The sequence below is a fragment of the Lissotriton helveticus genome, chromosome 7 (genome assembly GCF_964261635.1).
Source record: "Lissotriton helveticus chromosome 7, aLisHel1.1, whole genome shotgun sequence".
In the NCBI taxonomy this organism is placed as follows: domain Eukaryota; kingdom Metazoa; phylum Chordata; class Amphibia; order Caudata; family Salamandridae; genus Lissotriton; species Lissotriton helveticus.
The window spans coordinates 198,737,724-198,764,165 of NC_136068.1; the positions used below are offsets into that span (position 1 = coordinate 198,737,724).

Sequence of the window (26,442 nt, forward strand, 5' to 3'; positions counted from 1 at the left end):
GAAAATCTCCTCAGAGGGGTTCCCTTCCACAAGGACATTCCCACTCAGACTATTGTGACGGATGCTTCTCTCCTGGGATGGGGAGCGCACTCCGGAGATCTGCAGATTCAAGGGACGTGGTCCCCGTCGGAGTCCACGTACCACATCAATTTCCTGGAACTCAGGGCTGTTCACTTGGCGCTGAAGGCCTTTCAACCGTCCTTCCGGACCAACTCTCTGCTTGTACAGACGGACAATACGACCACGATGTATTACCTCAACAAGCATGGGGGCTCGAGATCACGCACTCTGTCTCAGGAGGCGCAGGCGATCTGGCATTGGCTTCTGGCTCGAGGACTCTCGATAACGGCCACTCATCTGCCAGGTGTGCAGAATGTTCAAGCAGACGAGCTGAGCAGACTGATTCAGGAAAATCACGAGTGGGTCATAAACGACGAAGTACTAGGAGAAGTCTTCGCAAGGTGGGGCACTCCAGACGTAGATCTGTTCGCCACCGCCGACAACAGCAAATGCCGAGACTTCGCCTCCAGGTACTACCAGCCGGGGACGCTGGGGAACGCGTTATGGATCAACTGGTCGAACAGCTTTCTGTACGCTTTTCCACCCATTCCCCTGATTCCAGCGGTTCTCATCAAGCTCTCCCAATCCAGGGCGAAGATGATTCTGATTGCCCCGGAATGGCCCAGACAGTGGTGGTTCACGGACCTGCTTCACCGGTCTCTCCTTCCTCACATGAAGCTGCCGTGCAGGCCGGATCTTCTCACGAAGTTCGGGGTGCGGATGGTGCATCCCAACCTCTCGTCTTTGAGTTTGGCAGCATGGCTCCTGAAATAGTGCAATATGGCCATTTGAATCTCCCAGCGGATTGTATGGACATACTGAAGGAGGCTAAGCGACCTTCCACTCGGACTTCTTATGCTTACAAGTGGAAGAGATTTTGCATCTGGTGCAAGTCTAAGAACTAAGACCCTACGACATGCAAGGAAGATGTCATCCTTCCATATCTGCTACATCTGGCGCAGTCTGGCCTTAATGTCCATTCCATTAAGGTTCATCTGGCTGCTTTGACTACTGCCTACAGGAAATGCCCTTCACAGACTTCCTTCTTTCAGATCCCTGTGATCAAAGATTTTTTGGAAGGCTTGAAGAAAGTGTTCCCTCCTGTCAGGCTTCCTTCGCCTTCATGGGACTTGAATGTGGTGCTGTCCAGATTGATGAAGGAGCCTTTTGAACCTATTCATAAGGCTTCGTTGCAGCACCTGTCCTGGAAGGCGGCGTTCCTCGTGGCCATTACATCGGCCCGCAGGGTGAGTGAAATTCAGGCGTTGTGTTGCCAAGAACCTTATACTGTATTTCATGCTGCTACGGTTGTTATGCGCACTCACCCTAAGTTTCTTCCCAAGGTTGTTTCTGATTTTCATATCAATCAGACTATATCTTTACCTACGTTCTTTCAGAATCCTTCATCTCCAGCGGAAAGGTCTTTGCATTCCCTGGATGTTAGGAGGGTGCTGAAATTTTATCTGGATAAAACCAGGGATATTCGTAGGTCAGACCAATTGTTCATCAATTATGGATCTGTCAGGACGGGTCTTGCGACCTCTAAGCAGTCTATCTCTAGGTAGATTGTGTCCTGCATACAGCTGTGTTACCAAAAAGCTAATAAGACCTTAGGAGGTAAGCCTAAGGCTCATTCCACCAGGGGCAAGGCTGCCACGACAGCGTTGCTCCGTAATGTTCCGATTGCAGAAATCTGCAAGGCGGCCACTTGGAAGTCGGTTCATACCTTTGCTAAGCATTACTGCCTGGACACCGATGCCAGGGCAGACGCTCAGGTTGGGCAGGCTTCGCTGCGAAATCTGTTCGCACAGTAGTAGCGTTAATTCTCTTTTCTCCACCGCCGCTTTGGTGTGGGGATGCGCTTGCCATTCTATTCACTAGATTATGACTATACACAGAGATCCCCTACTACAGAAGGAGTAGTTTCTGTCCTGTAACTCCAGTTCTGTAGTAGGGGTATCTCTGTTATAGTCATAAGCGCCCTCCCTCCTCCCCGGTGGTGAGAGACATATTCCTTTATGGAATGCTACAGGTCTGGCGTGTTACGCCTTCAAAAAGAACTGAAACTAAGTTGGACCTGCTATGCATTCTGGGATACTGGGAGAAGGTTCTGGAAGATTCTCTTAAAGGCACAGTATCCTGTTTTGAGCCACATAATGGCAGCCTATGGGGCTTGTCTGTCCAGGTTCTTCTCTCTATCATTCCTGAGGGATTTTGCTGGTAAAGCAAGGGAAATCTGTACAGGCTTTTGCTGTTTTGTGGATTTTATGGTGGAATTTCTAGTTGAAGTACTGGACAGTGTAGCCTTTTTAGGCTGCATTATCTGTCTTTAAATTCTCTCTTAAGTGTCTATGCCTTTCTGCATTTTTTGACACTATAAGAGATTATTTTTGATTGCTCCGGGGTCCACGCACATGGGCGGGACTATTCACTAGATTATGACTATAACAGAGATACCCCTACTACAGAACTGGAGTTACAGGACAGAAACTACTCCTTCTCTTCGGAGACTTGAACAGACTTCTTAGGTTTGGCCATGTTGAAATAAGTTTTACATCACTCGTGTCCCTGCAGTAATAGGCTCTATTCCCACATCACCTTGGAAGCCCACACATTTTTATTAGTGTATCTTTTGTCATCTTAATTTCTATTTAGCCTTGCACAAATATATGCGGACTAAAATTCCACAATAAGAGTGTATATTCTTAATCTATACCGGACACTGAATCCTCTCGAGTTGCAGTGCTGGTTTCCACGAGATACATATCTACTGATAATGCAAAATTTTAAACAATCACCAATATTTTTAAACAAGTTTTTTTTAATCGTCAAGTTATTGCATCAATAACTTATTGTAAAATATGTGAAATGTGTTGTGACTGTAACACAAAGAGATAGCAGTGATTCTCAGCCAGATGACAAAGTAGTGGTTGTCTACAGTATGTAGAAGATGTGTGGGCATGTTTTAGCACATGTTATTCCTCATTGTTTACTAAAATGTTAAAATCAGATGCGCCTAACACTGTCCGCTAACAGTGTTGTAGAGGGATGTTTTGTGCCTGTTATAACTTCCCATCAGTGGCATAGCTAGAGCTTTTGCTGCCCATGGCTGTCCCTGAGGTAAAGGGGTGGGGGAGGAGCAAAAGATGACGAGAATAACGTTTACAAAAAAAAAAAAACATTTACCATGTGCTCACCCCTTGTTTATTGAACTTAGAAGTATATCGCTTTGGTGGAGCTCAGGAGCCGCAACAAACATAGCTAACAAACATGGCGAACATATTCATATTTTAGACACAAGAAGTAGAAGCCCTCACCATGAGCTTCTTCTGTTTTGAAAGATATGGCTCTTGAAGTTGGGGTTCTTCGTGGTCCAGCCTCAAAAGTTCTGTGGAAGCGTTTTCTAAGTGCCCTGGGGAGAGAGTGAAAAAGGCTCTTAGCTTTCTGTAATTCAGTTTTGCATTCGGCAAGTAAACTATCTATAAATTAAACTGGAGTCAGATTGGAATAATGCTGCAAAATTGTCACACATCTGAAAAATCAGGCTTTCATAGCAGCACATTTAAAAAAAGAAATATGACATGCACAATACGTTAACATCTATATTTTAGAATAAGTTAATTTAATCCCATAAAATACTTAGAGCCATGTTTAGAGTTTTCCAAATGAGATACTCTCTCACAAATAGGGCAGATGCACTGTCCAGCATATTTCAGGGCATTTTTCTTCCAACCCACTTGAGCCCTTTAAACGGGGCAACAGATCGTCATGGTTTTGCCCCACCACCAAATTTACCAGTCCTGGAACATCAGTAACTGTGAGGATGAGGAGGACCTGTGGAACAATGAGTTGATCCCTGAGGGTCCAATGAAAATGAAGAATTATTGATGGAATCTGGAATATCAGAAGTTTCACATGAACAGTTTGGTTGCTTTCGGCACCCAAAAAATCTGGGTGAAGCAGAGCAGATCTGTGGTGTTCCGTTGGATCTTGTAATTCCATTGGTCCAGTAACTCATGTTACCGACCACATCGGAATTTCAAAGGCACCTGCAATGGATTCCTCAAAATTATTAGCATTACCTTACCCTTAAAGTTAAATGTTAGATATTTAATCACATGCACAACAATGCATTCAGATACCAAACCTTGTTAATAGTTCATGGTGAAGGAACAAGCTCCCTCTTCTGGAAATATGAATATTGCATCAGTAACAGTGGTGCCACACTTAATGATAGACAATCTAATGAAAAAAAGAATTCTTGAAATTATGACAGTCAATCAAAATGGCACCAATCCTTAAGGCTCTTGACAGTTTAGCATTTGCATCCCTTCTATTCAATATTTAGTCACGGGGCTCACTTGACATTCACACATGGGAGGCTTGCGCGCTGGACATACTTTTCAATCTTTACCTCCGCCCTCTGGTCCAGCTTATAAAATCTTTTGGTATCTCGGCTTTTAATTATGCTGATGATACCCAGCTGGTCTTCTCCCTGGAAGGAAATAATGCGGTCCCGCTGGAGACATTCCATCGCTGCATGGCAGCTACAGCGGACTGGCTTCGGGCCAATTCCTTGCAATTTAACAGCACAAAGACCGAGGTGCTCCATTGCTCCATGGACCGGATTCCGCGGGTACTTCCGGAGAACTTCTGGCCTTCTACTTTCCCCGAGACAGTGTCGGCCGCGGAGTCAGCTCGTAACTTGGGGGTGATTTTCGGCCCAAATTTACAGCTGGACATGCATGTTAATAAGACCATCTCCTCGTGCATGATGCTGTTACGCATCCTGCGTAATGTCTTGCCCCTTCTCCCTGTACAGGCCAGGCCGGAGGTAGTGCGCGGGACCATACTGAGTCGTTTATACTACTGCAACGCGCTGCTTCTGGAGGCCCCAAAAAACCTGCTGGGGAAGTTACAACGGGTGCAGAACATGGCCGCTAAGCTGGCTCTCTCTCGCCCTAACCTTAGCTCCTCCACCTTAGCCTTAAGGGACCTACACTGGCTGCTGGTGCACTTGCGTGTATTGTATAAAGCGGCGTGCCTAGTGTTTAAGGCGGTACATCGACAGGGCCCAGTGCCACTGCAGAATATGTTCGCTTGGTACTCTGCCTCGCGGCCCCTTCGCTCTTCTTTGGCACAATTGCTTGTGGTTCCGAGGTTCCAGAGAGTAAGGATGGGTGGCCGCTCGTTTAGTGTCGCAGCGGCCAAACTCTGGAACTCCCTGCCACTCCCTTTGAGAAGTCAAAGGGACTACTTCCCGTTTAGGAAAGCCCTAAAAACGCATCTTTTCCCTAGGAATGTTTGAGCAGTGGAAGTGTTGTTGACCGGATCTCAAGCGCCAGGATGCCCTTCGGGCGACAGGACCGCGCTATACAAGTATACCTACAATACATTCACAGTGCCGTAAGTTGCTAAAAGTAGAGATGCATTTTGCGTCCCTGGCATTTCTTCTAGCCAAACGGTGCATAGCATGGCACTGGAGGGCGCCAGGGGGACCCCCGATAGCGGCCTGGCGGGTGGGAGGGGGTTGGGGGGGAGTCAGCAAATGGGGTGCTGCAGAAGAGGAAGCACTTTGTTCATAAAAGCTTAAGGGTATCCATAAGCATCTCATATCCATGTCATGGGCTATCCTATTACACACTTGTAAAAGAAAGGGAGTGGCCCTTCTATCCAAGGGACAGGGTGCCAGATATGGTAATAATATTACAAGAAATTATTCCCTTGGAATCAACTACCATCTAATAAACCACATTCACCCATACGTAACATAAATCACTCTCATGGGTGTGTATTTAAGAGAACCCAGCATTTAACTATAAACACAACTTCACAATCTAGTATCAAAAATCACATAAATTTATTCAATATATATGAGCACTGATGACTGATACAATTCTTAAAAAAAGAAAGCCGTCGAATATACAAATTTCATAAAAACAATACATATAATAAATCAATAAACAAAAGAGATAAGTGACATATTAAAAATCATCAGCAATACATTAATTCAATTGAATCTATATTATCAGAGTCATATCACTATAAACGATTTGTGACTCAATAGTTCCTCAAATTTAACACAACAGGAGCAACAGCGCGTTTTGGTGTGCTAACAGATTATGCACCACCTTCATCAGGACCTTTCATGATAATTGTTCTTTATGGGAAATAGCACAAAGTCATATGTGCCTGTATTGGAACAAAATGTATATATCAAACATCATATGAACAATATACCTCTATATCCACTGAACAATTATATTTTAAAAAACAGTTAAAACATTTAAAAACAAACTAGTTTTATTTCCATTGTACTAAAACAATGCTAAGATTTCTAAAAATCAATAACCTCATTAGCTACTTTTAATAATTATTGTCGGGTTCTCCAAAAGAGACACAAATATAATAATACTACTCAACAAAGGGCAATCAACCAGAAATTATCAACTATTTTAAGGAGAGGTTAAATTATCCTTCTCCTATACCCCGGGTCTGATAGTATCTGATGTATTATTGTCATCACTACTATTCATTTAAGACCTCTCGGTTTAATTGCATTTAAGCGTTTTTCTATTCATAATAATTCTAAGGATAAGTTTAATGAACAAATTATATATCCAAATACCTCACTAAAGATAAGCGCAGTAGACAAAGCTCAGTGTCCGCATGATATCCACTCTAGAGTCCTCAGGATGGGAGTTGTGTTATCTAAATAAGAACAACAACCTAATTGAACCAATCACAGCACATTATGTATAGTGACTTCTGTTTAACATATACTCATATGGCTATAATATCCCACCTGGTTCAGTTAGAATACGTGCTTACAGCAACCTCACAGCTCGTGGTGGAAGAAGTCTGTGCTAAACAAAATCGGAACCTTTCATCAACTTAGTTAAGTGCATTAGGCCCCTAAGAAAGATAAAGACAACACATAAGGAAAGGGAACCCTCATAATCAACTTTCTAGATCATGTGACCTTTTAAGTTCAAATCGGTCCCAAGCAATGGTAGCATTACTCCATTAAATGAGCATACCTTAATGTGTCTGTTTGTTACAAACAACGTTGATATGTTGTCGGGATATAAAATCAAATGAATTATAGCTCTTGTGTTCGTTAAAATGCACTTGGCCCCTAAAGAGAGAGATTTAAGACCATTTGTGGACCCAGATAACCACATGTCATGGTGTTTTAATCTTCTAATTCAATGCAATTCTAGTGGCATTGTCAACTTTTCTGCATACCTTAGCATGCTAATTATCTGTTAAGATGGCATCTTTGTCCTCATGGTTTTTAATGTCCTCCGCTTTCCAATCATGCGTGGTCTCAATGGTTCTTGTCTTGAAGATCTTAAGGTAACACATATCCTATTTGGAAACTATGTCGATAATATTTACATAGTAAGAGCACATAATTACACTACCTTCACACTCTCCCTAGGTCTCCCTTGAATTACGAGCTGTGGGGACCGCAGTGTATTACAGCACAGAGCTGCATTTGAATACCCCATGGCTTACCTCGGAGTGAAGTGAACTGTCATCGTGATAGAGGTCCAACGTCGTTCTGCAGTCAGGAAGTTCTACTCTCTCTATTTGGCGGCGTTTAAATACCACGCCATCCATTACAAACGTGCAACACCTTTAGAGCACTAAGCCTCACATCTAATGTCATCAGAGAGTGCGAAGGTGCCTGGCCAATCGGCTCACAGCATGTTTGCAGTCGTATATAAAAATAAAGAAAATACTGCAAATAATCAATCAGAGTTTGTACTAAGTTTAATTCCTCAATATATATACAGAAACTATTATTTTTCATTTTGGTTTTAAAAAAAAAAAAACTTCTTTGCAAAAAGATTTTTTTTACATCTGAATTTATGAAAAATTAACTTCTTAAAAATGGAACTTCTCTATATCGCATTAAATGCAGATATCCACTTGACCCGAGCGGGAAGCTATGGGACATGAAGTCCTCTTAGAAAATGAGGGAAGCCTTTATCGCAATGATCACTCAATGTGTTGGCCGGGACGACACCTGCGTGTCCAGTCCGGTTTGAGTACCCACCTTCTTTTCTAAAGATTTCCTATTGTTATAAAGTGTCCGCAGATGCCTAAAAAGGTGCATTGTTTAAATAATATTCTTTTAATCCAAAACATCCCATATTAAAAGACCAATATGTTGAAAAAAATAAAGGTTGATAAATCCTAGCCTATTCATTTCAACCAATCTTCTTTAGAGTTCAATCCAGTCCTTACAGTATCGAAAATAATTATGTACCACTGTTCTTGATTTTTAAGTTTGACAGTGACATCACCACCTTTTTTATTACCTTTAATCCTCTCAATAAAAAAACACTTGAAATCTGTACATGCATGGCCTATTTTCAAAAAGTGGTCAACTAGTGAAGCATTTTCTTTATGATTTCCTATTGCTGATTTATGTTTTCATATCCTTAGTTCACGTCCTGTCTCGCCCACATAGCCCATATTACAAGGACAGATGAGAAGATAGACTACATTCCTACTCTTACAAATGTTGAGGTCCTTTGCCCATAAATTGTGTTTAATATATACTACGTTTTTCCCTTCTATACATTGGTCGCAGATTATGCAGCCACAGCATTTATGGTTGCCTATTGCTCTAGTGCCCTCAATGGTACGTTGTCATGTTTCACTTATTTCCCTTTTTGTGTGCCCCAATTCCTTCCTTGTTTGTTTTTACTTTTAAAAGCAAATATGGGACAATCTAGGGTAATTTGTTCATTATCATTTAAAATACCCCAATTTGAATAGATAATATTCCTTATCTTGTTGCTTATGTTTGAAAATTGACTCACAAATACTATTTTCTGAATCATATCATTGTTTAGTTTTTTTTTTGGGAGTTAGTTAGCATGCTGTCCCGGTCATAGAACCTGGCACATTTAGACAAGTGATTTATTAGTCTCTTTGGGTAGCCTCTGTACTTCAGTTTTAATTACAAATTTTCTGAATTTTTGTAGAAGTCTGTCAGTGAGGAACAGTTCCTTCGGAAATGAAGGAACTGTCCAAAAGGTATGTTGTCTTTTTGAGCTCTGAGGTGGTGGCTGGTATAATGCAATAATGTATTTTTATTGGTGAGTTTTGTAAAAAGTTCCACCTCTAAGTTCCCACCTACATCCTTGATCTTCAAATCCAAAAAGCTAACCGAACTCCTACTATATTGGGCCTTGAATTTTAAATTAACATCACCCAGATTGGGCCATGTCAAAAATTATTTTAAAAGATCCTCAGATCCATTCCAAATAAACAGAATATCATCGATGAACCTGTGCCAATTAGTCACATTCTCAAAAAAAGGGGCAGCCTCATTGAAAACATGTCTCTCTTCAAACTGGCCAACGTATAAGCAGGCCAGACTAGGGGCACAGGAGGTCCCCATGCTGGTCCCATTACATTGAAGATATAAATCGGCCTTAAACAGTCCTGAAATAGGAACATATTTTCCTTGAGCACTAGTTTCATGCATTTAATAATAAATTCTGCACTTGCCCCTCTACCCACCGCAATATCCCCCAGGATATGCCCAACAACAGCTATAGTATCGTTCTGGGGAATGATGGTGTAGAGGGCTTCAATGTAGAGGATGACCAATATCTGAGATTGATTATCAAAAGTAAATCCCTCAATGATGTTTATCATGTGAGCTGAGTCTTTGATATGACTACCTGGCTTGTACTACAGGTCTCAGAAAGCTGTCTATGTATTTACTAAGTGGTTCAAGAGGTGAACTGATATATCTTACGATAGGTCTTAAGGGGGGATTGTTCTCACTTTTATGGATCTTGGGAAGACCATATTTTGCTGGTATCATGTCATTGTTCTGGGTTAAAAATGTGTATTCACTCTCCATAATTAACTCATTGTCCTTCGCTGAGGAAAGGAGATTGGTCACTTTTTCCATTAATGTTATCCAATGTGTCATAGGGACCTTATAGTAATGTTCTTCTATATTGAGAAGATTCAGAACCCTCATAATCAAGGGTGTCAAAAATGACAACTCCTTGCCCCTTGTCTGCAGGTTTGATCGTGATATGTATGTCGTTTTTAAGAGATGTGATGACCTACCAATGTAGTTTACTCATGTTACTATTTATAGGTGGATGATTATCCCAAATACTGCTTATGTTGGACTCTACTATTTGTTCAAAAAGCTCAATATTCTTACTACCATACTGATATTTGGAGTAAAGGTAGATTTTGGTCTCAAGCCTGAGATACTGTTATCATAGGTGCATTCTCTATTCTCAAAGAATCGATGATTTTAGATCCTTTTTGTAGCATGAATTTGTTGACATAAGTTGTGGGTGCAAAACTAAAACCCTTTTCTAGGACTTCTAATTCCCTTTTATTGAATACTCTTTCGGAAAGATTAAGAATAGGGAATTTCTTTACCGCCAGTATCTCTGGTTCCTGGTCTGGAGGTATTCCTCTTGGGGAGGATTTCTGACATATTGTCCTCTTCCGTAGTTCCTGTTTGTTCTTGTGGCCCTCCTGGGGCTTTGATCTAAAAAAGAGGAAGTGGAGGTACCAGGACCCTACTCCTGATTTTGACGGTTGCCACCTTGATCCGGTCTGGTTGTACCTTCGTCTTCACTACTAGAACCCCGACGTCTGTGAAAACGTAATGAGTTGTCTCCCACCTCTTGAAAAAACAGGTTTATGGAAAGGAGGTCTGTCCCAATTCTGTTCCCTCTTCTGCTGATACTAGCCTTTCCCTAAATAGGGATCATTCAGCTCTATACTGTATTTACCAACAACCTTCAATAATTTTTTGGTCTTTTTATTTAACAAATAGTTCTTATATCCATCTACTTCCACAATGAGTTCGTCTAGCTTTTTTTTTAGCTTTGTCTAGGCGTGTTATTTTTAATTCCTTATTCAAGTTGCTCTATTTCTTCCCTTTCTAATATAATAATCTCCTGGGCAGTCTCGATAATGAGTAGGATCCAGTCCCTACTGCATCTATTGGAGATCTGGGTCCAGATCTCTCAGAACTTTTTGTTTTCGATAAACAAGCCACGTTCATTCTTGACTTGTAGGCTGATTGGAATAAAACCAGATTTGATGTATTCAATTAGAAATTCTGCGTGCATTTCGGTCCAAATCAATTTTTTCTTTAGGCTTAGGATTTTACCCCATTTATCGTTGTTTTCTGAGAGCATAGTTTTTTGTTTCCATTTTTTTGTATACATATTCATGATTTTATTAAATTGTTCCTCACTAAACCCAAACGTTTTGATTTAGTCCATGATGTCAGTAGGTCGTATCCAACTCTTAAACTGACAGAGGTATATATGACCTCAAAAATAGGTGTAAACCAAAAATCTATCCTCCTCAGGCCGAAAGTTGTACAGACGATTGTAAAAGAAAGGGAGTGGCCCTACTATCCAAGTAACAGGGTGCCAAATATGGTAACAATATTACAAGAAATTATTCCCTTGGAATCAACTACCATCTAATAAACCACATTCACCCATGCGTAATATAAATCACTCTCATAGGTGTGTATTTAAGAGAACCCAGCATATAATTATAAACACAACTTCACAATCTAGTAGCAAAAATCACATACTTTATTCAATATATATGAGCACTGATGCCTCATACAATTCTTAAAAAAAAGAAGAAAGAAGAAGAATATACAAACTTCATGAAAACAATACATATAATAAATCAATAAACAAAAGAGACAAGTTGCTATTTTGCAAAAGGAGCACAAAATATAACCCTGACACCCCATTAATGCTGTTTGGTGATTTGTGCCACCTGTTGCTGTGTTATGGCATTATTTCCTTGATTACAGGACATCATGTAAGATCATCAGTAAAAACGAGTAGGTATACAGGTGGAAACTTGAGAATGTTTATTCTTTAGTTCAATGCAATACTAAGGACCCCACCCATTATCTGTCTGCCAGAGCTCAGCCTGACAGAACCTCCCACTCCATTCCCCTGACCTCATCAGCATCAAATTCGCCTCCAGCTAACTCCTAACATTCTAGAATACCTCACACCTCCCCATACGACATACAATATTTACACAGAGTGAATACAATAATAACATTGCAGTAAAGAAAACATTTGAACAGGGTTGCTAAACAGAAAGAACCTTTGTCCAAGATAAACCAGTACACATCTAATATGAGAATAAAACGTTCTAAACATAATCACTTAAATAAGAAGGCCTTCTCCTCACACATTTGCTCTTGCTCTTATTGAAGTCATGATAATTAGGTGCCAGATTGTCAGATTTCAAATGCACTGAATGACACCTGCCTACCCTTCCCAAATTCCAAAATCTATGATCATCTGTTCATAATGCATTCCTGAAAACCTTTATGATTTTCAAAAGTTGACTAACAACAAAGATGGAGTGACGCCAGTGGTGGAATGTGGAGTGAGCTTATATTCTCTCACTTTCTTCCTCAATTGTCTGATTCAGCACTCTATTAAAGCGCTCAATCATTCCATTCACTTCTGGATGGTACAATGCCATTTTCCTATGTCTTATGCCTCTCGCATCCAAAAACTCTTCCATGCTTCTAGATGTAAGTTGTACGCCACTGTTGGTCAGCAAAGAAGATGGAAAACTCTCCATTTCAAACATTTCTTCCAGAAAATTAATTACTTTGTTGGTGTCTATTAAGTTCACAATCTTCAATACTGTCCATAGAGAATACATGTCCCTGTAGATGAGCACCTATTGGTCCTGGGATGTAATTCTATTGGGACACAAAATATCCATGGCAATACCAACCCAAGGTCCGGTGCCTGGTTTTTGTCCCACCTGGGGGTGCACCCTTCATTTCAACACTTTATCACTACTGGTATATTCCACACAATTCCTCACCATCCTCTCAACTTACAAGTTCATCCCTGGCTACCAGTACCCCTCTCGCACCCTTTCTTTGGTCTTTGAAATACCCATATCATTTCATGAGCACTGCTTATCAATCTCTCTCTCAAGCTACACAGGGACACCAATTGACCCTTATTAGGCCAACCTTCTAACATCATTTTCTGCAGAATTCGATCTACCTCTAAGTCTTTCCTCTATTCGTCCTCCTGAATAATGCCCTCCGTGATAGAGCATACATTGACCTCCTCATTATACACCTCACCTCCCTAAAACTCCTCACAGCTTCTATCATTATCAGATTGGGTTTGGCACAATCTAGAAAAGCAATCAGTTTCAGAGCTGCTCACACCTGGACCATATGAAAACACAAATGCAAATTCCTGTAGTGCAGCAACCCACTTGTGATTCCAGCCAGATAAACAGTCAGTGTCTTTCTTCATGAAAACTTCCTTAAAGATTTGTGATCAATTTTAATTTCGAACTCATGTCCCCATAAAGTAGGTGACCTAATCTAGGACACCCCCGCGCCGCACGGCCACCAGCTGCTGCGTGTGCCTCCTCGCTGCCCCTGCTGCCGCCGTGTGACCACGCCCCCTGCCTCCGAGCAGCGTGGTCTCCTGCGTGATAGCACTGTGCTCCTGTACCCCGTTTTCCTGCTGTGTGCCCCCCTGACTGCTGAGTAATATTGTGTTCAATTTCTATTCTTTTTTGTACGTTTGTATTGTGCCTGTATTTTCGCCTGTCCCCTGTTCTCGGTCTCCTCCCTCCCCGCTCCCCGCTTCCCGCCACCCCGCTAACCATGCCCCTTTTTTCTGTACCCTCCCCGCTCCCGCCTCCCAGCTGCTCCGCCCTCCCTCGCACTTCGCCATATATGGCGACCGTGCGAACGCGCAGTGGTCACGCGCAGCGGGCACGCCGATTGTGCGCCGAAGGCGCGCCAAAGGTAAGCCCGTCTGCGCCCGTCCGCGCCTGGACCGCGCCCAGGGCCAGGACCCCTGGCCCCCACCGACGGAAGACGACCCGACTGTCCTACAACGCCACCGAACTCCTCGCACTCAACACCGTCGGAACCCCTGGATGCTACCGAGCCACCCCGAAGCGCACCCACGGACCCTTCAGCTGCCATGCCTGCAAGTTCACCTGCATCCGGACCTGCCCCGCTCCAGCACCCGCCAAGCCGAACACCAGCAGCAACCACCTCAAGTGCATCCTGCTCAACACCCGCTCCGTCCACAGACACGCCATCGAACTCTGGAACCTCCTCGACACCACAGCTCCTGACGTCGCCTTTCTCACGGAAACCTGGATGAACGACTCCTCAGCGCCCGACATCGCCATCGCCATCCCAGAGGGATACAAGATCACCCGGAGAGATCGCGTCAACCAGACTGGAGGAGGCATCGCCATCATCCACAGGGACACAATCCACATCACGACCAACACCGACGACACCCTGAAAACAGCCAAACACCTACACTTCCAGATCCGCACCGACCCGAAGACCACCCTCAGAGGCACCCTGATCTACCGACCCCCGGGACCACGCACACAATTCAGCGAGGACATCGTCGACTTCGTCTGCCCGCATGCCCTCCCCTCCGCTGACTACATCCTCCTGGGGGACCTCAACTTCCACCTGGAGAACAACAACGACCGCAACACCACCACCCTGCTCGACAGCCTCGCCAACCTCGGACTCAAGCAGCTGGTATCCACCCCCACCCACCTCGCAGGACACACACTCGACGCCGTCTTCTCATCCAGCAAAGACATCGCCTTCAGCCACGCCACCGGACTCCATTGGACAGGCCACAGCTGCATCCACTTCACCTTCACAAAAACGACGATCCACCACCACCAGCAACCCGTTGCTCGAAGGAACTGGAACAAGATCACAGCTGACCAGCTCGCCGCTTCCCTAAGCCAGCACCCCCCCGCCAGCTCAACGAACCCCAGCCAGGCCGCCGACAACCTCACGAAGTGGATCAACTACTGCGCGGACGAACTCGCCCCACTGAGGACCCTGCCTAGCAGACCCAGCAGCAAGAAGGCCCCATGGTTCACCGACGAACTCAAGAGCTCCAAGAAGAACTGCTGAGCCCTCGAGAAAGCCTGGAGAAGAGAACCAACACCGGACAACATGACCGCCCTCAAGCTTGCCACCCGGAAGCACCACCAACTGATCCGCGCCACTAAGAAAACCGCATTCAAGGACCGGCTGGACAACAACGCACACAACTGCAAGGAACTCTTCAACATCGTCAAAGAGCTCTCCAACCCCAACGCCGGAAACAACGACATCTCCCCGTCGCAAGACCTCTGCAACTCCCTCGCCTCCTACTTCCACAACAAGATCGCGGACATATACAACAGCTTCAGCACTCAACCGATGCACGTCACAACCGAACCACCGCCCCCCACCACCACCCTCCGCGCCTGGACTCCGATCAGCACCGAAGGCACCATCCGCTTGATGAACTCCATCCATTCCGGATCTCCGACCGACCCCTGCCCTCACCACGTCTTCAACAGGGCCGACGCAATCATCGCACCCCACCTGCGGGACATCATCAACACCTCCTTCGACACCGCCACCTTCCCGGAGAGCTGGAAGCACGCCGAACTCAGCGCCCTACTCAAGAAACCTACAGCGGACCCCACCGAACTCAAGAATTACCGCCCCATCTCGCTCCTCCCGTTCCCAGCCAAAGTCATCGAGAAGACCGTCAACAAGCAGCTGGCCGCCTTCCTCAAGACGAATGGATCCCTCGACCCCTCTCAGTCGGGCTTCCAAGCCAACCACAGCACCGAGACCGCCCTCATCACCGCCACCGATGACAGTCGAGCCCTGATGGACAACGGAGAAACAGCGGCCCTCATCCTCCTGGACCTCTCCGCGGCATTCGACACTGTCTGCCACCGCACCCTAGTGCAGCGCCTCAGCAACATCGGAATCCTGGAGAAGGCACTGGATTGGATCATCTCATTCCTCAACGGAAGAACACAGAGAGTCCGTCTACCACCGTACAAGTCAGAGGCCACCGAAGTCATCTGCGGCGTCCCTCAAGGCTCCTCGCTCAGCCCAACACTCTTCAACGTCTACATGAGCCCCCTTGCGGCCATCGCACGCCAGCACAACCTCAACATCATCTCCTACGCTGACGACACCCAGCTGATCCTCTCCCTGCCCAACGACCCCGCCGCCGCCAGAGCCAACCTTCCCGAAGGGATGAAAGACGTAGCCGAGTGGATGTCGAGCAGCCGCCTGAAACTGAACTCTGACAAGATGGAAGTCCTCATCCTTGGATCATCACCCTCTGCCTGGGACAACTCCTGGTGGCCCCCTGCCCTGGGCAGCGCACCCAAACCGACAGACCACGCACGCAACCTGGGCTTCATCTTGGACTCCTCCCTCACCATGACCAGACAAGTCAACGCCGTCTCCTCATCATGCTTCAACATCCTGCGCATGCTACGGAAGATCTTCTGGTGGATCCCCACCGAGACCAGGAAGACGGTCACCCAGGCCCTCGTCACCAGCCGACTGGACTACGGCAACGCCCTCTATGCCGGAACCACCGCCAAGCTCCAGAAGAGACTCCAGCGGATCCAGAACGCCTCAGCCAGACTCATCCTTGACATCCCACGACACAGCCACATCTCCGGACATCTGAGAGACCTGCATTGGCTCCCCGTCAACAAAAGAATCACCTTCCGCCTCCTCACCCACGCACACAAAGCCCTACATGATCAAGGCCCCAGCTACCTCAACAACCGCATCAACTTCTACGCTCCCAAACGACACCTCCGATCAGCCAACCACGCCCTCGCCGCCGTCCCCCGCATCCGAAGAACGACAACGGGAGGGAGGTCCTTCTCCTACCTGGCCGCCAAGACCTGGAACTCCCTACCGACCGACCTGCGCCTGACCCAAGACCACCTCTCCTTCAGGAAGAAGCTCAAGACCTGGCTATTCGAGCAGTAGCAGCACCCCCCCCCCCCCCTAGCACCTTGAGACCCTCCGGGTAAGTAGTGCGCTATATAAATGCCTGTGATTGATTGATTGATTGATTGATAAAAACATTATAAGCTTGCTTGCTGCCCAGAATACAGCCAGGGCTTCCTTTTCTATGATGTAATAAATAATTTACGTCCTTCTAAATCCCTGAGAGATAAACAGAATGGTTGTCGTTTTATCTTTGATCCATTGTGCTATACACGCATGAGTTCGGCTCTCATCTTTGTCGCCAGTGTAAGATGCTCAGTAATAACGAGTAGGTAGACAGTTGGAAACTTGAGAAGGTTCAGTCTGTAGTGTAGTTCAACGCAATACAAAGGACACATCCATCAACCGTCAGCCAGAGCCCATAGAACCTCCCATTCCGTTCCACTGACCTCATCACATTCCTCTCCAGCTGACCCCTTGTCCAGCTTATCCTTAAGATTGGGGGCTCTTTTAAAAGCAAAATGCAGAGGTGGCATCTTGTTTGTGGCAGTATCAAGAGGGCCAGATTGTGGATGGTCTTCTTAGGGACACGTGATCGACCGACACGTTTGAGGAGGGTTGTAGGCATGCTGCAACTTCGCAACCTCCAGGTAATAATGCTCTAAACAAACTGTGTGTCACTACAGTTTTTTAGACATTCACGCTGCCCGTATAGGAGGCATGTGGATTTTTACAACTGGACAACTGGCTCAATTTTATATGTTGTTATCTACCATCACAGGTTTCTATGTAAATATGAAGTGAAAGATTGAGAAGGTGTAACCCCATTAGCCCTGATGAAGTTGCGAGAGAATACAGCAACGAAACATGTTGGCGATAGAGAATTAGCTATGGTTTGATAGGAACCATTTTTTTTATTTGGAGGGCTTGCAGCTTGGAATAAAAGTTGGTTGGCCAGCAAACCTTACCATTACCATTAATGGTGAGAATCACGTGTATTACTTCTCACTTGGGTTCGTTGGGCACATATACACAATAGTAAGCACGGTTCATTTTGTCTTACTATCACGTGTGTTACCACGATTTTTTGTGGTTTTCGAAAAGGAGAACAAGAACTGTTTTTTCCTTTCTTTGCTTTACTTCTTTCACTGAAGAGAGAGAGTTACCGATGATGAGAAGTGGGTAAACTGGCGATTATTAGTCAGCAAACCCGTTGGCGGTTCTACCGTGAGGTACTCTCTCCTCCCACATTTTTTCATTGGATGTAAGGTGGGGAGTATGGATGGTAGTAAACATTGTTGTTTTTAGTGAGACACTGTGACAAACAAGAGTAGTTGGATTGCACACACTCGAGGGAATTGAGAAGAATATTGAAACCCTGGCTTTGCCGTTTTTTGATGGAATAAGTGTCTATTAGGTGAGGCACGTGTTGTTTATAATGCTATGAGTGGGGGCAGCCTTTCCTTTTCCTTTCCCCCTTGGCTCTGAGTAGATTAAAAGGTAAATAGGGTACCAATACGAACAGGTACCACTGAATCGGATCGATTTGGACCAACAACTGAATCTGGGGAATCGGTTCAATCTATGACATCAGTATCTTTTTTGTCACAAGGTTCTGGATCAATGACAACCACCAGTTCAGAGCGGACGAGGGGCAACAGGAACAACCACAAATCCCGCAGAGGACAAGGAAAAAGGAAGCAAAACATTGCACAGCGGCAAAAACATCTGGGTTCGAGTCTCGGTAACGACCCCAAAACCTCCTGTGATTCTGGGCAAATCACTTAATCTCCCCGTGCCTACAATGAATGTGTGTCCTCATGTAATGTAACTGGTGCTATGTAAAGCGCTCTGATACCCGATTCGGTTAGGGTCTAGTTCGCGCTATATAAAAGTCTGCAAAAAAGAAAATATATATATAACAATGTATTAAGTAGGGGCATGTCTTTTGTGCCCACCAATTTCACCAATGAGCTGGAAATTGAGGCAACATTTTTTATATTCATGCAGACCTTACAATTACGCCATTTCTTTACAAACATTACAGGCAACAATCAAACTGGAGATGAACCAGTTTCTCACAAGATGCTAGACAAGTTTGAAATTATGATTAAAAAAAATGAAAAAACTGAATTTCAAAAGTAACAGATGACAGAACCTTACCCAACATGACAAGAGAGGTAAAAGAGCAAAAGACAACAATCCTATAATCACACTGCAACCAGCAGACAAAGGAGGTGCTTTAGTAGTGATGGATACAACCTATTATGAACCTATTGTCAATCAGCATGTGATGGATGACAACACATACATGGCACTGGACAGTGACCCAACCACACAGCTGATGGGGATCCTCAACAACATTCTACAAAGAAACAGAAGACCTGGGATGGATAGATGAAAGCACTAGACAATATTTAAAAAAATAATATTCTACGTAGACCTAGATTGTATATGATACCTAAAATACCTAAAATACACAAAGACATCAGTAACCCTTCATTTAGACCTATCATATCAGGATGCGGATCATTATTCAACCCTCTCGACAGGTACCTGGACCACTATTTTCAACAATTTGTGCAAAATCGGCACTCCTACTTAAAGGACACTACTGATTTTCTACAGGAACTCCACAATATGCAATCTGATATACAGGAGCACTGGCTGTTATGCTCGATTGACATAATATCACTTTACACATCAATACCCCACGAGGCATGAATGGAAGCAGAAGAGGTGGCATTATTACGATCACAGGAATTTGAGGCAGAACATTTATTTTTAATGGAGTTACTACACTTTTGCTTGCACCGTAGGTATTTCTCATGGCAAGGGAACTACTATGCACAACTCACAGGAACATCTATGGTTTTTTCACCTGCATATGCCAACATTTTTATGGCCCAATATGAAGATCAATACATTATGAGCAACTCCAGCTGGCGCACTAAAATAGCCTTGTACTGCAGGTTTATAGACAACATCTTCGTCATTTGGACTGATACAAAGAACAAACTGGAAGAGATGATACAATCATTGAACATGTTTAACCCCAGGATAAAATTGACTCATACTATTGATGAGACACAAATCAATTTTCCGGACATAATGATCACAAACAAACCCATGGGCCAAGGGTTTGACACACAAATATACACAAAACCTACTGATCGCAACAGTGCATTTGCTTTTTCGAGTTTTCGTCCAAGGACTTTGATTAATAATTAACCATACTCAAAGTTAACTAGAATCAAAAGGATATGCTCAGACCAAGCTATATGCACCCTAACGATTGCAGAATACAAGCAAAGATATGTTGAAAGAGGGTACCCTGAGTTATTCATAAAAACCAACAAACCTAAGGACAGCACAACAGTGTTTGTATCTAAATTCACCATATGTTCTCGAGCAATTTAAAAAATGATTAACACCAGATGGGAACTCTTGGAGAACGAACCAGATTTTAATGGCTTATTTACAAATAAACCATTACATGCCTATACGAGAGGCAAGACTTTACCTAAACTATTGGCAACAGCAAACAAGAAACTAAATCAGGAAGAAAAGAAAGGGACCAACACATGTTTTAATTGTATACATTGTAATAATGTCATTACAGGCAATATCTTGACTCATCCTATTTCAGGAAGAAGTATACAACTTGGACACACAACTGACTGCAACTCACGCAATGTCATTTACTGCATTAAATGCCCATGCGGCAACGCGTATGTGGGGAAAACAGATCAGAAAATTAAAGTAAGACTCACTGAGCATAATAGTACCATTAGGACAAAAAACAAAACATCCAGTTTATCTGTTGACTGGCAAGAACCTAATCATTCCATATCTCAACTGAGATACCAAATTATTGAAATGATAGTGGCAGTACCTGGAATTGATAATAGCAGGAGATTGTTACACAAGAGATCTACTGGATTAGGGTATTGGATACATTGTTACCAAAAGGTCTCAGCGGCAGGATTGACATGAGCTGTTTTATATAAGCCAATGAGTCTAATTACCATTCAGTACATGTCCATAATCTATACATTGGCAGTTATTGTTTTTTCAATATTAGCTTACATGTTACAGGATCCTATGGGTCACCACATCGTTACGACCTCTTAATCTCTTAACAGCACACAGCATAATAATCTCCTGGTGAAGGGTATCACAGACACAGTAGACTGATAAAGTTTTTTTCACAAAAATATATGTCTCAAAATTGAGTGAGATCTACAGAGGTAGGACATATGATGAGTGTTATATTAGAGTCTTAAAAGCACTGGGTGCATTTAAACAGTGAAGTTGCACATAAATTATCAGTGCATGATTAAGACACAGCATGTATACATTGAATATCACTACACTATTACAGATCAAAAAGAAACCACAAAAAGCGTGCATCATAGATTGGTATGATAAACTAGGGGTCCTAGCGGACCAATACTACAAGTTGGGTTGATTGGGCATTTTCATGTTTTATTTTGTCAATTTCTTTTGGGTTTTCAGTGCCCCTGAGGAAGGGACACTGATGTCCCGAAATGCTTCGGGTATGAAATTAAATATGATTATTACATGGTGTACTATGTAATGTTTTGTGTTTCTTTTATGTTAAATCTTGCATTCAAAAAATTGATTACATTTAGTTATTGTTTTTTAAATTGATATGTGGCATTGATGTCAAATCATGACCAGAAAGTTTCAAAACACTAATTAAATAAAAAGTATTATACAAATGTAGCACAAAAAGCAAATATTTTTATGACATAAGCACAAAAGCTTGTTTCAATTTCAATTTTGATTGTGAACAGTGCGCTTCGCAACCAAGTCTGTGCACTTGTTATAACCAGTAACAATTTCTGTACATATGTCTTCAAATGGAAACCTGTATTTAGAACAAGCAACCTTAACACCAGTCATACTACATAACTGGTAATCCGCTGCATAAATTGCTTTTACTGAGCATGTTGAGTAAAATAAATTAAGTGGCAGGTAGGAATGAAGCAAGATGAATGTGTTTCAATTCAGTTAATCAATTTTATCTGAATGTTAAAGATAAAATACACAAAAACAGTATTTCAATAAAAATAGCTAAAAAGGCATATGCTTCTGATAGTAAATAGCTCATTTAAGAAAATGTTCTACTCTATAGCAAACATTCTGGTTAGGTAACAATTGCAAAAATCAAAGTGCTACTCTGCATCGGATACATTCATATTCATATTGTAATCTGAACAGCAGATAATTTGCAGAAAAATATAAAATGCAAGGTCGTTTGGGCGGAAACACCATGTATGTATTTATAATACATGTGGATCAGTAATCCCATTATAAAAGCTGTCTCTAACTTTAATATTACAGTGAAGTTGTGATATCTCTACCACCTGTAATAGAAAAACGGCATATTCTATTACATAACTTATTTCTGGTGAGTTGTGAAGTCATAATACCTGCAGCCAGAGCCAGCTTCAAAGGTGAAAACGCAGGTCACAGGAATCGTTACTGCTGTGGGTTAACCATTTTTGATCTTATGATTTGTTAATATAAAATGAAGAATGATCACCAAAAAGGAAACATTTTTGTCAACATGTTTCATTTTTGCTAGCTGTTGGTCATTAAGAAAAATATCGAATCTCTCTGCATAAACTACTCATTCTGAGCTACAATATTTCTTATTGTGATGTAGTTTACACTGATTCTAATATTAGTTTTTAAAATAGATCACAAATTGCTTTTTGGAATGTTTAGTTTCCCACTACAGGTTCAGGATCTAATCTTCCATTTCTGCAACCATAACTTTATTCAAAGGAGCATGATGCCAATGATTTAAGCAGTTTAGAGATGTGTGTTGGTGCGTCCATCAATTATATGGAATAAAATACCATCTGCCATTAATTAAAAGGATTTGTTTTAATCACCTTGAAGTTCCAAGAACCCTTATAGGAACTCAGCCTTCAATCTTGTTTGTGTATATGATCAGAGATGTCATTGATGACTTGCAAAATCCTTATCATATATGGCAAGGGGGACATTATCCCATACATACATTTATTGTCATTTATAGTGAAAACAGCTTGAAATAACAGAGAGCTGTGCAAGCAATGATGTTTTGTACTTAAACCTTGCACTTTTTGAAAAAAGGCCCTGTCAAATCACATTCCAAGATTATGTGAACTGCTTATAAAACATATGACTTTTTGGTTAATTTCTTTGTAAATCGGACTTTGGAAGTCAAGATTTAAAGTAAATTTTCCAAGATGTTATTTTTCATTTACAAAATCCCAATAAGAAAACTGGAAAATAGAGGATTTTGTTCTGGCTGAAAATCTGTTTTGTTCTCTAGACACATTATTACGGTAATACTAAAAATTACATCATTTGGCAGCATGTTTTCAAAATGCTATGGTGTTTCAAAACCACACCAATGAGGGTGGGGAGGTTAGGGGTAAGCTAGGTAAGTTTGCTTCCCTTGGGTATTTACATACAGTCTCGCCAGTGCCAGGGCCGTCGTCAGGAGGCCACCACAGCTTGCACCTCCCATCGCCCATGCCAGCGATACCAATTATTTATTATTTATTATTATTTATTATTTAAGGTTTTATAGAGCGCGTAGTAACCCTAGAGTATCCCAGCGCTAAACCTGAATCTCCGAGGGTCTCAGCGATGGAGGGAGTTTATGGGTGAGGAAAAAGGAGGGTCTTCAGTGATTTCCTAAACTGAAGGAGATTGGGTTCTAATCTCAGGCGTCTTGGGAGGTTGTTCCAGTGTTTGGCCGTGTGGACCGAGAAGCGGCGCCCACCGGCCCTAGCTTTTTTGACTCTGGGGACTGTGATGAGATTTTCTCCGCTGGACCGGAGGGCCCTTTCCGCTTTGTAAGGGATAATGAATTCCTTGAGGAGGGGAGGGCCGTTGTTGTTAAGGGTTTTGTGGGCCAGACAGAGAGCCTTGAAGGCCACTCTTTCCCTGACTGGGAGCCAGTGGAGAGACTTGAGGGCTGGTTTAGCAGATGATCTTGCTGGTGTACCGGACAGAAGGCGCGCGGCGGCATTTTGGACTTTCTGCAAGGTGTTGAGCGTGGCTTCGGGGGCTCCCAGGTATATTGCGTTGCAGTAGTCCAGTCTCGCCAGAATGAGGCCCTGAATGAGAAGTTTCTTGGCGTTCGCTGGGAGCAAAGGGAGGACCTTTCTGCAGGCTCTCAGGAGTCCGAAGCATATTCCTGCAGTTTTGTTTGCCTGAGTTCTAAAGCTTAGGTCGTTATCAATCCAAACGCCTAGGCTTTTGACCTCTTCCTTAGGGGTGGGGGGTCGCCCATGCAATCGGGCCAGAGGTGAGGCGGCAGGGAGGGTCCTTTGTGGCCAAGCATCAGTATCTCGGTCTTAGAACCGTTTAATTTTAGTGAGGAGATGTTCATCCAGCGGTGGACTTCAGTGAGACAACTGTGGAGGTCGGAGGGGGAGTGGTGGGGGTGTGAGAGGGTAACCACCAGCTGGGTATCGTCAGCGTAGTTAATTATTGATACGCCGAACGGACTGACCAGTTTCTCAAGTGGGGCCATGTAAACGTTGAATAACGTAGGGCTCAGGGATGAGCCCTGCGGTACTCCACAGCGGAGGGGAATAACGGGTGAGTGGCTGTCGTTCTCCCAAACTTGGAAGGAACGGCCTGTTAGAAAGGATTTTAGCCACTTCAGGGCCGTACCCCTTACTCCGATTTTTCCCAGTCGTTGGATGAGGGTGGGATGGTCCACAGTGTCGAAGGCCGCACTGAGGTCCAGGAGGATCACTGCCACTGATCCTCCCGTGTCCAGAATGCTTCTGGCCTTCTCCACTGCTGCCAGGAGGGCGATGTCAGTGCCCTGTCCTGGGCGAAACCCTGTCTGGGAGACCCCTAGTAGGTTGTTGCTCTCCAGGAATAGTGACAGTTGTTTGTTCACTAACTTCTCCGCGATCTTACTATTACCTGGGAGAAGGGAGATGGGTCTATAGTTGGAGAGGTCCTGTGGGTCTAACGAGGGTTTTTTTAATAGGCCTTTGACCGCAGCCGCTTTCCAGCTGGGGGGTACTGTGCCCTGCAAGAAGGAGGAGTTGATCAATGCCGTGAGGGGGGGTGTAATGGTGCTAGTCACTTTTTTCAGGAAGCGGAGGGGTGCGGGGCGAGTGGGGACCCACTTTTGATTGAGGCCAGTGTTGCCTCAACCTCTTCCGTGGTAACTGGACCAAAGGAGTCCAGGGGGGGGTGAGGGACTGTCGAGTGGATGGGGGGGATGGGTAGTAGAATTAGTGAGATCCCTATCCGTATGCCCCGGTTCGGGGGGGGGAATGGCTAGAAGAATTTTTTTTATTTTCTCATCAAAGAAGGTAGCAAGATTAGTACATTTGCTTTCCGCTTCTTTGGGATCGAGTGGCTTGAGAGGAGGGTCAGGGGCATGGAGGAGTTATTTTAGAACGGCGAAGGTTTCGTGGGCCGAACATGCGGCATTTGTGATTCTACTCTCGTAGAAAACAATTTTGGTGTTACGTAGCTCCTTTTTGTAGACATTTATGGAGGTACGAAATATATCTTTTTTCTCTGCCGTTTTGTCCTTCCTCCAAACGCGTTCGTTCCTCTTGCACGCCTTCCGCAAGAAGTTGAGTTCAGGGGTATACCAGGGGGACGGATTGACTCTCTTGGTGCGTTTCAAGGAGCTGGTTTTTGGCAGGATGGTGTCAAGGGATTGGGTAACCCAAGTGTTGAATTCTTTGTCCGCAGCTATGGTGTCTTGAGAGGGAAGGGGAACGTTTTCCCTTAGTTTGGCTGCCCATTCATCTGGGTCCAGTTTGTGCCATCGTCTTGTCCGGGTTCTTATTTTGGGAGGTAAAGGGGGCAGAGTGTTAATCGCCCAAACGAAGGGGACCAGGAAGTGGTCTGTCCAAGGGAAGGGGACGTGATCAAGGGTTTTCAAGTCTGGGATGTTTGTAAATATGGGGTCGAGCAATTGCCCTCTTTCATGAGTGGCCTGTCGATTTTTAAGGTCAAGGCCGGTGGAGGTGATGTCCTGTAGCAGTTCTATCGCCTGCTTGTCGGCCGGGTCCAGGAAGTGGACATTAAGGTCCCCCAAAAGTAAGTAGTTGGAGGAGGAGGTGCACTCAATGGAGATCTTATCGATGATTTTACTAGGAAATTCGGCCAAATGGCCTGGAGGGCGATATACCAGCGTTCCAGACAGTGAGGTAACTGGGGAGATTTGTATGGCAAAGTTGCAGCTTTCACATCCCTTGATGTTGCCGTCCGAAGTTCTGCAGGTAAAAACGTCCTTGTAGATTATGGCTAGTCCACCTCCTCTCCCCTCTGATCTGTTCAGCGAGCACATAAGGTACCCGGGAGGGAGTGCAAGGACTATGTCGGGGCCATTGCTGGACGTAAGCCAGGTTTCAGTTAGAAACAAGATATCTGTGGCGTGGTTGGCGATTAGGAGGTTGATTTCGTGCACGTGCTTCACGAGCGACCTGCAGTTGAGTAGGCCAAGTTGCAGTCCACTAGGGGCTGGA

At 44.0% G+C, this 26,442-nt stretch overlaps 1 protein-coding gene across 1 annotated transcript in view; it reads right to left on the reverse strand.

The window, feature by feature from the left end:
• The window catches only part of GDAP1L1 (ganglioside induced differentiation associated protein 1 like 1), a 520,679-nt gene that overhangs the window by 103,145 nt on the left and 391,092 nt on the right, over positions 1-26,442 (reverse strand). Inside the window, exon 4 of the mRNA XM_078650467.1 lies at positions 3,378-3,472. Coding sequence (XP_078506593.1) covers positions 3,378-3,472 — 95 coding nt within the window. The remainder of the gene's footprint in view (positions 1-3,377; positions 3,473-26,442) is intronic.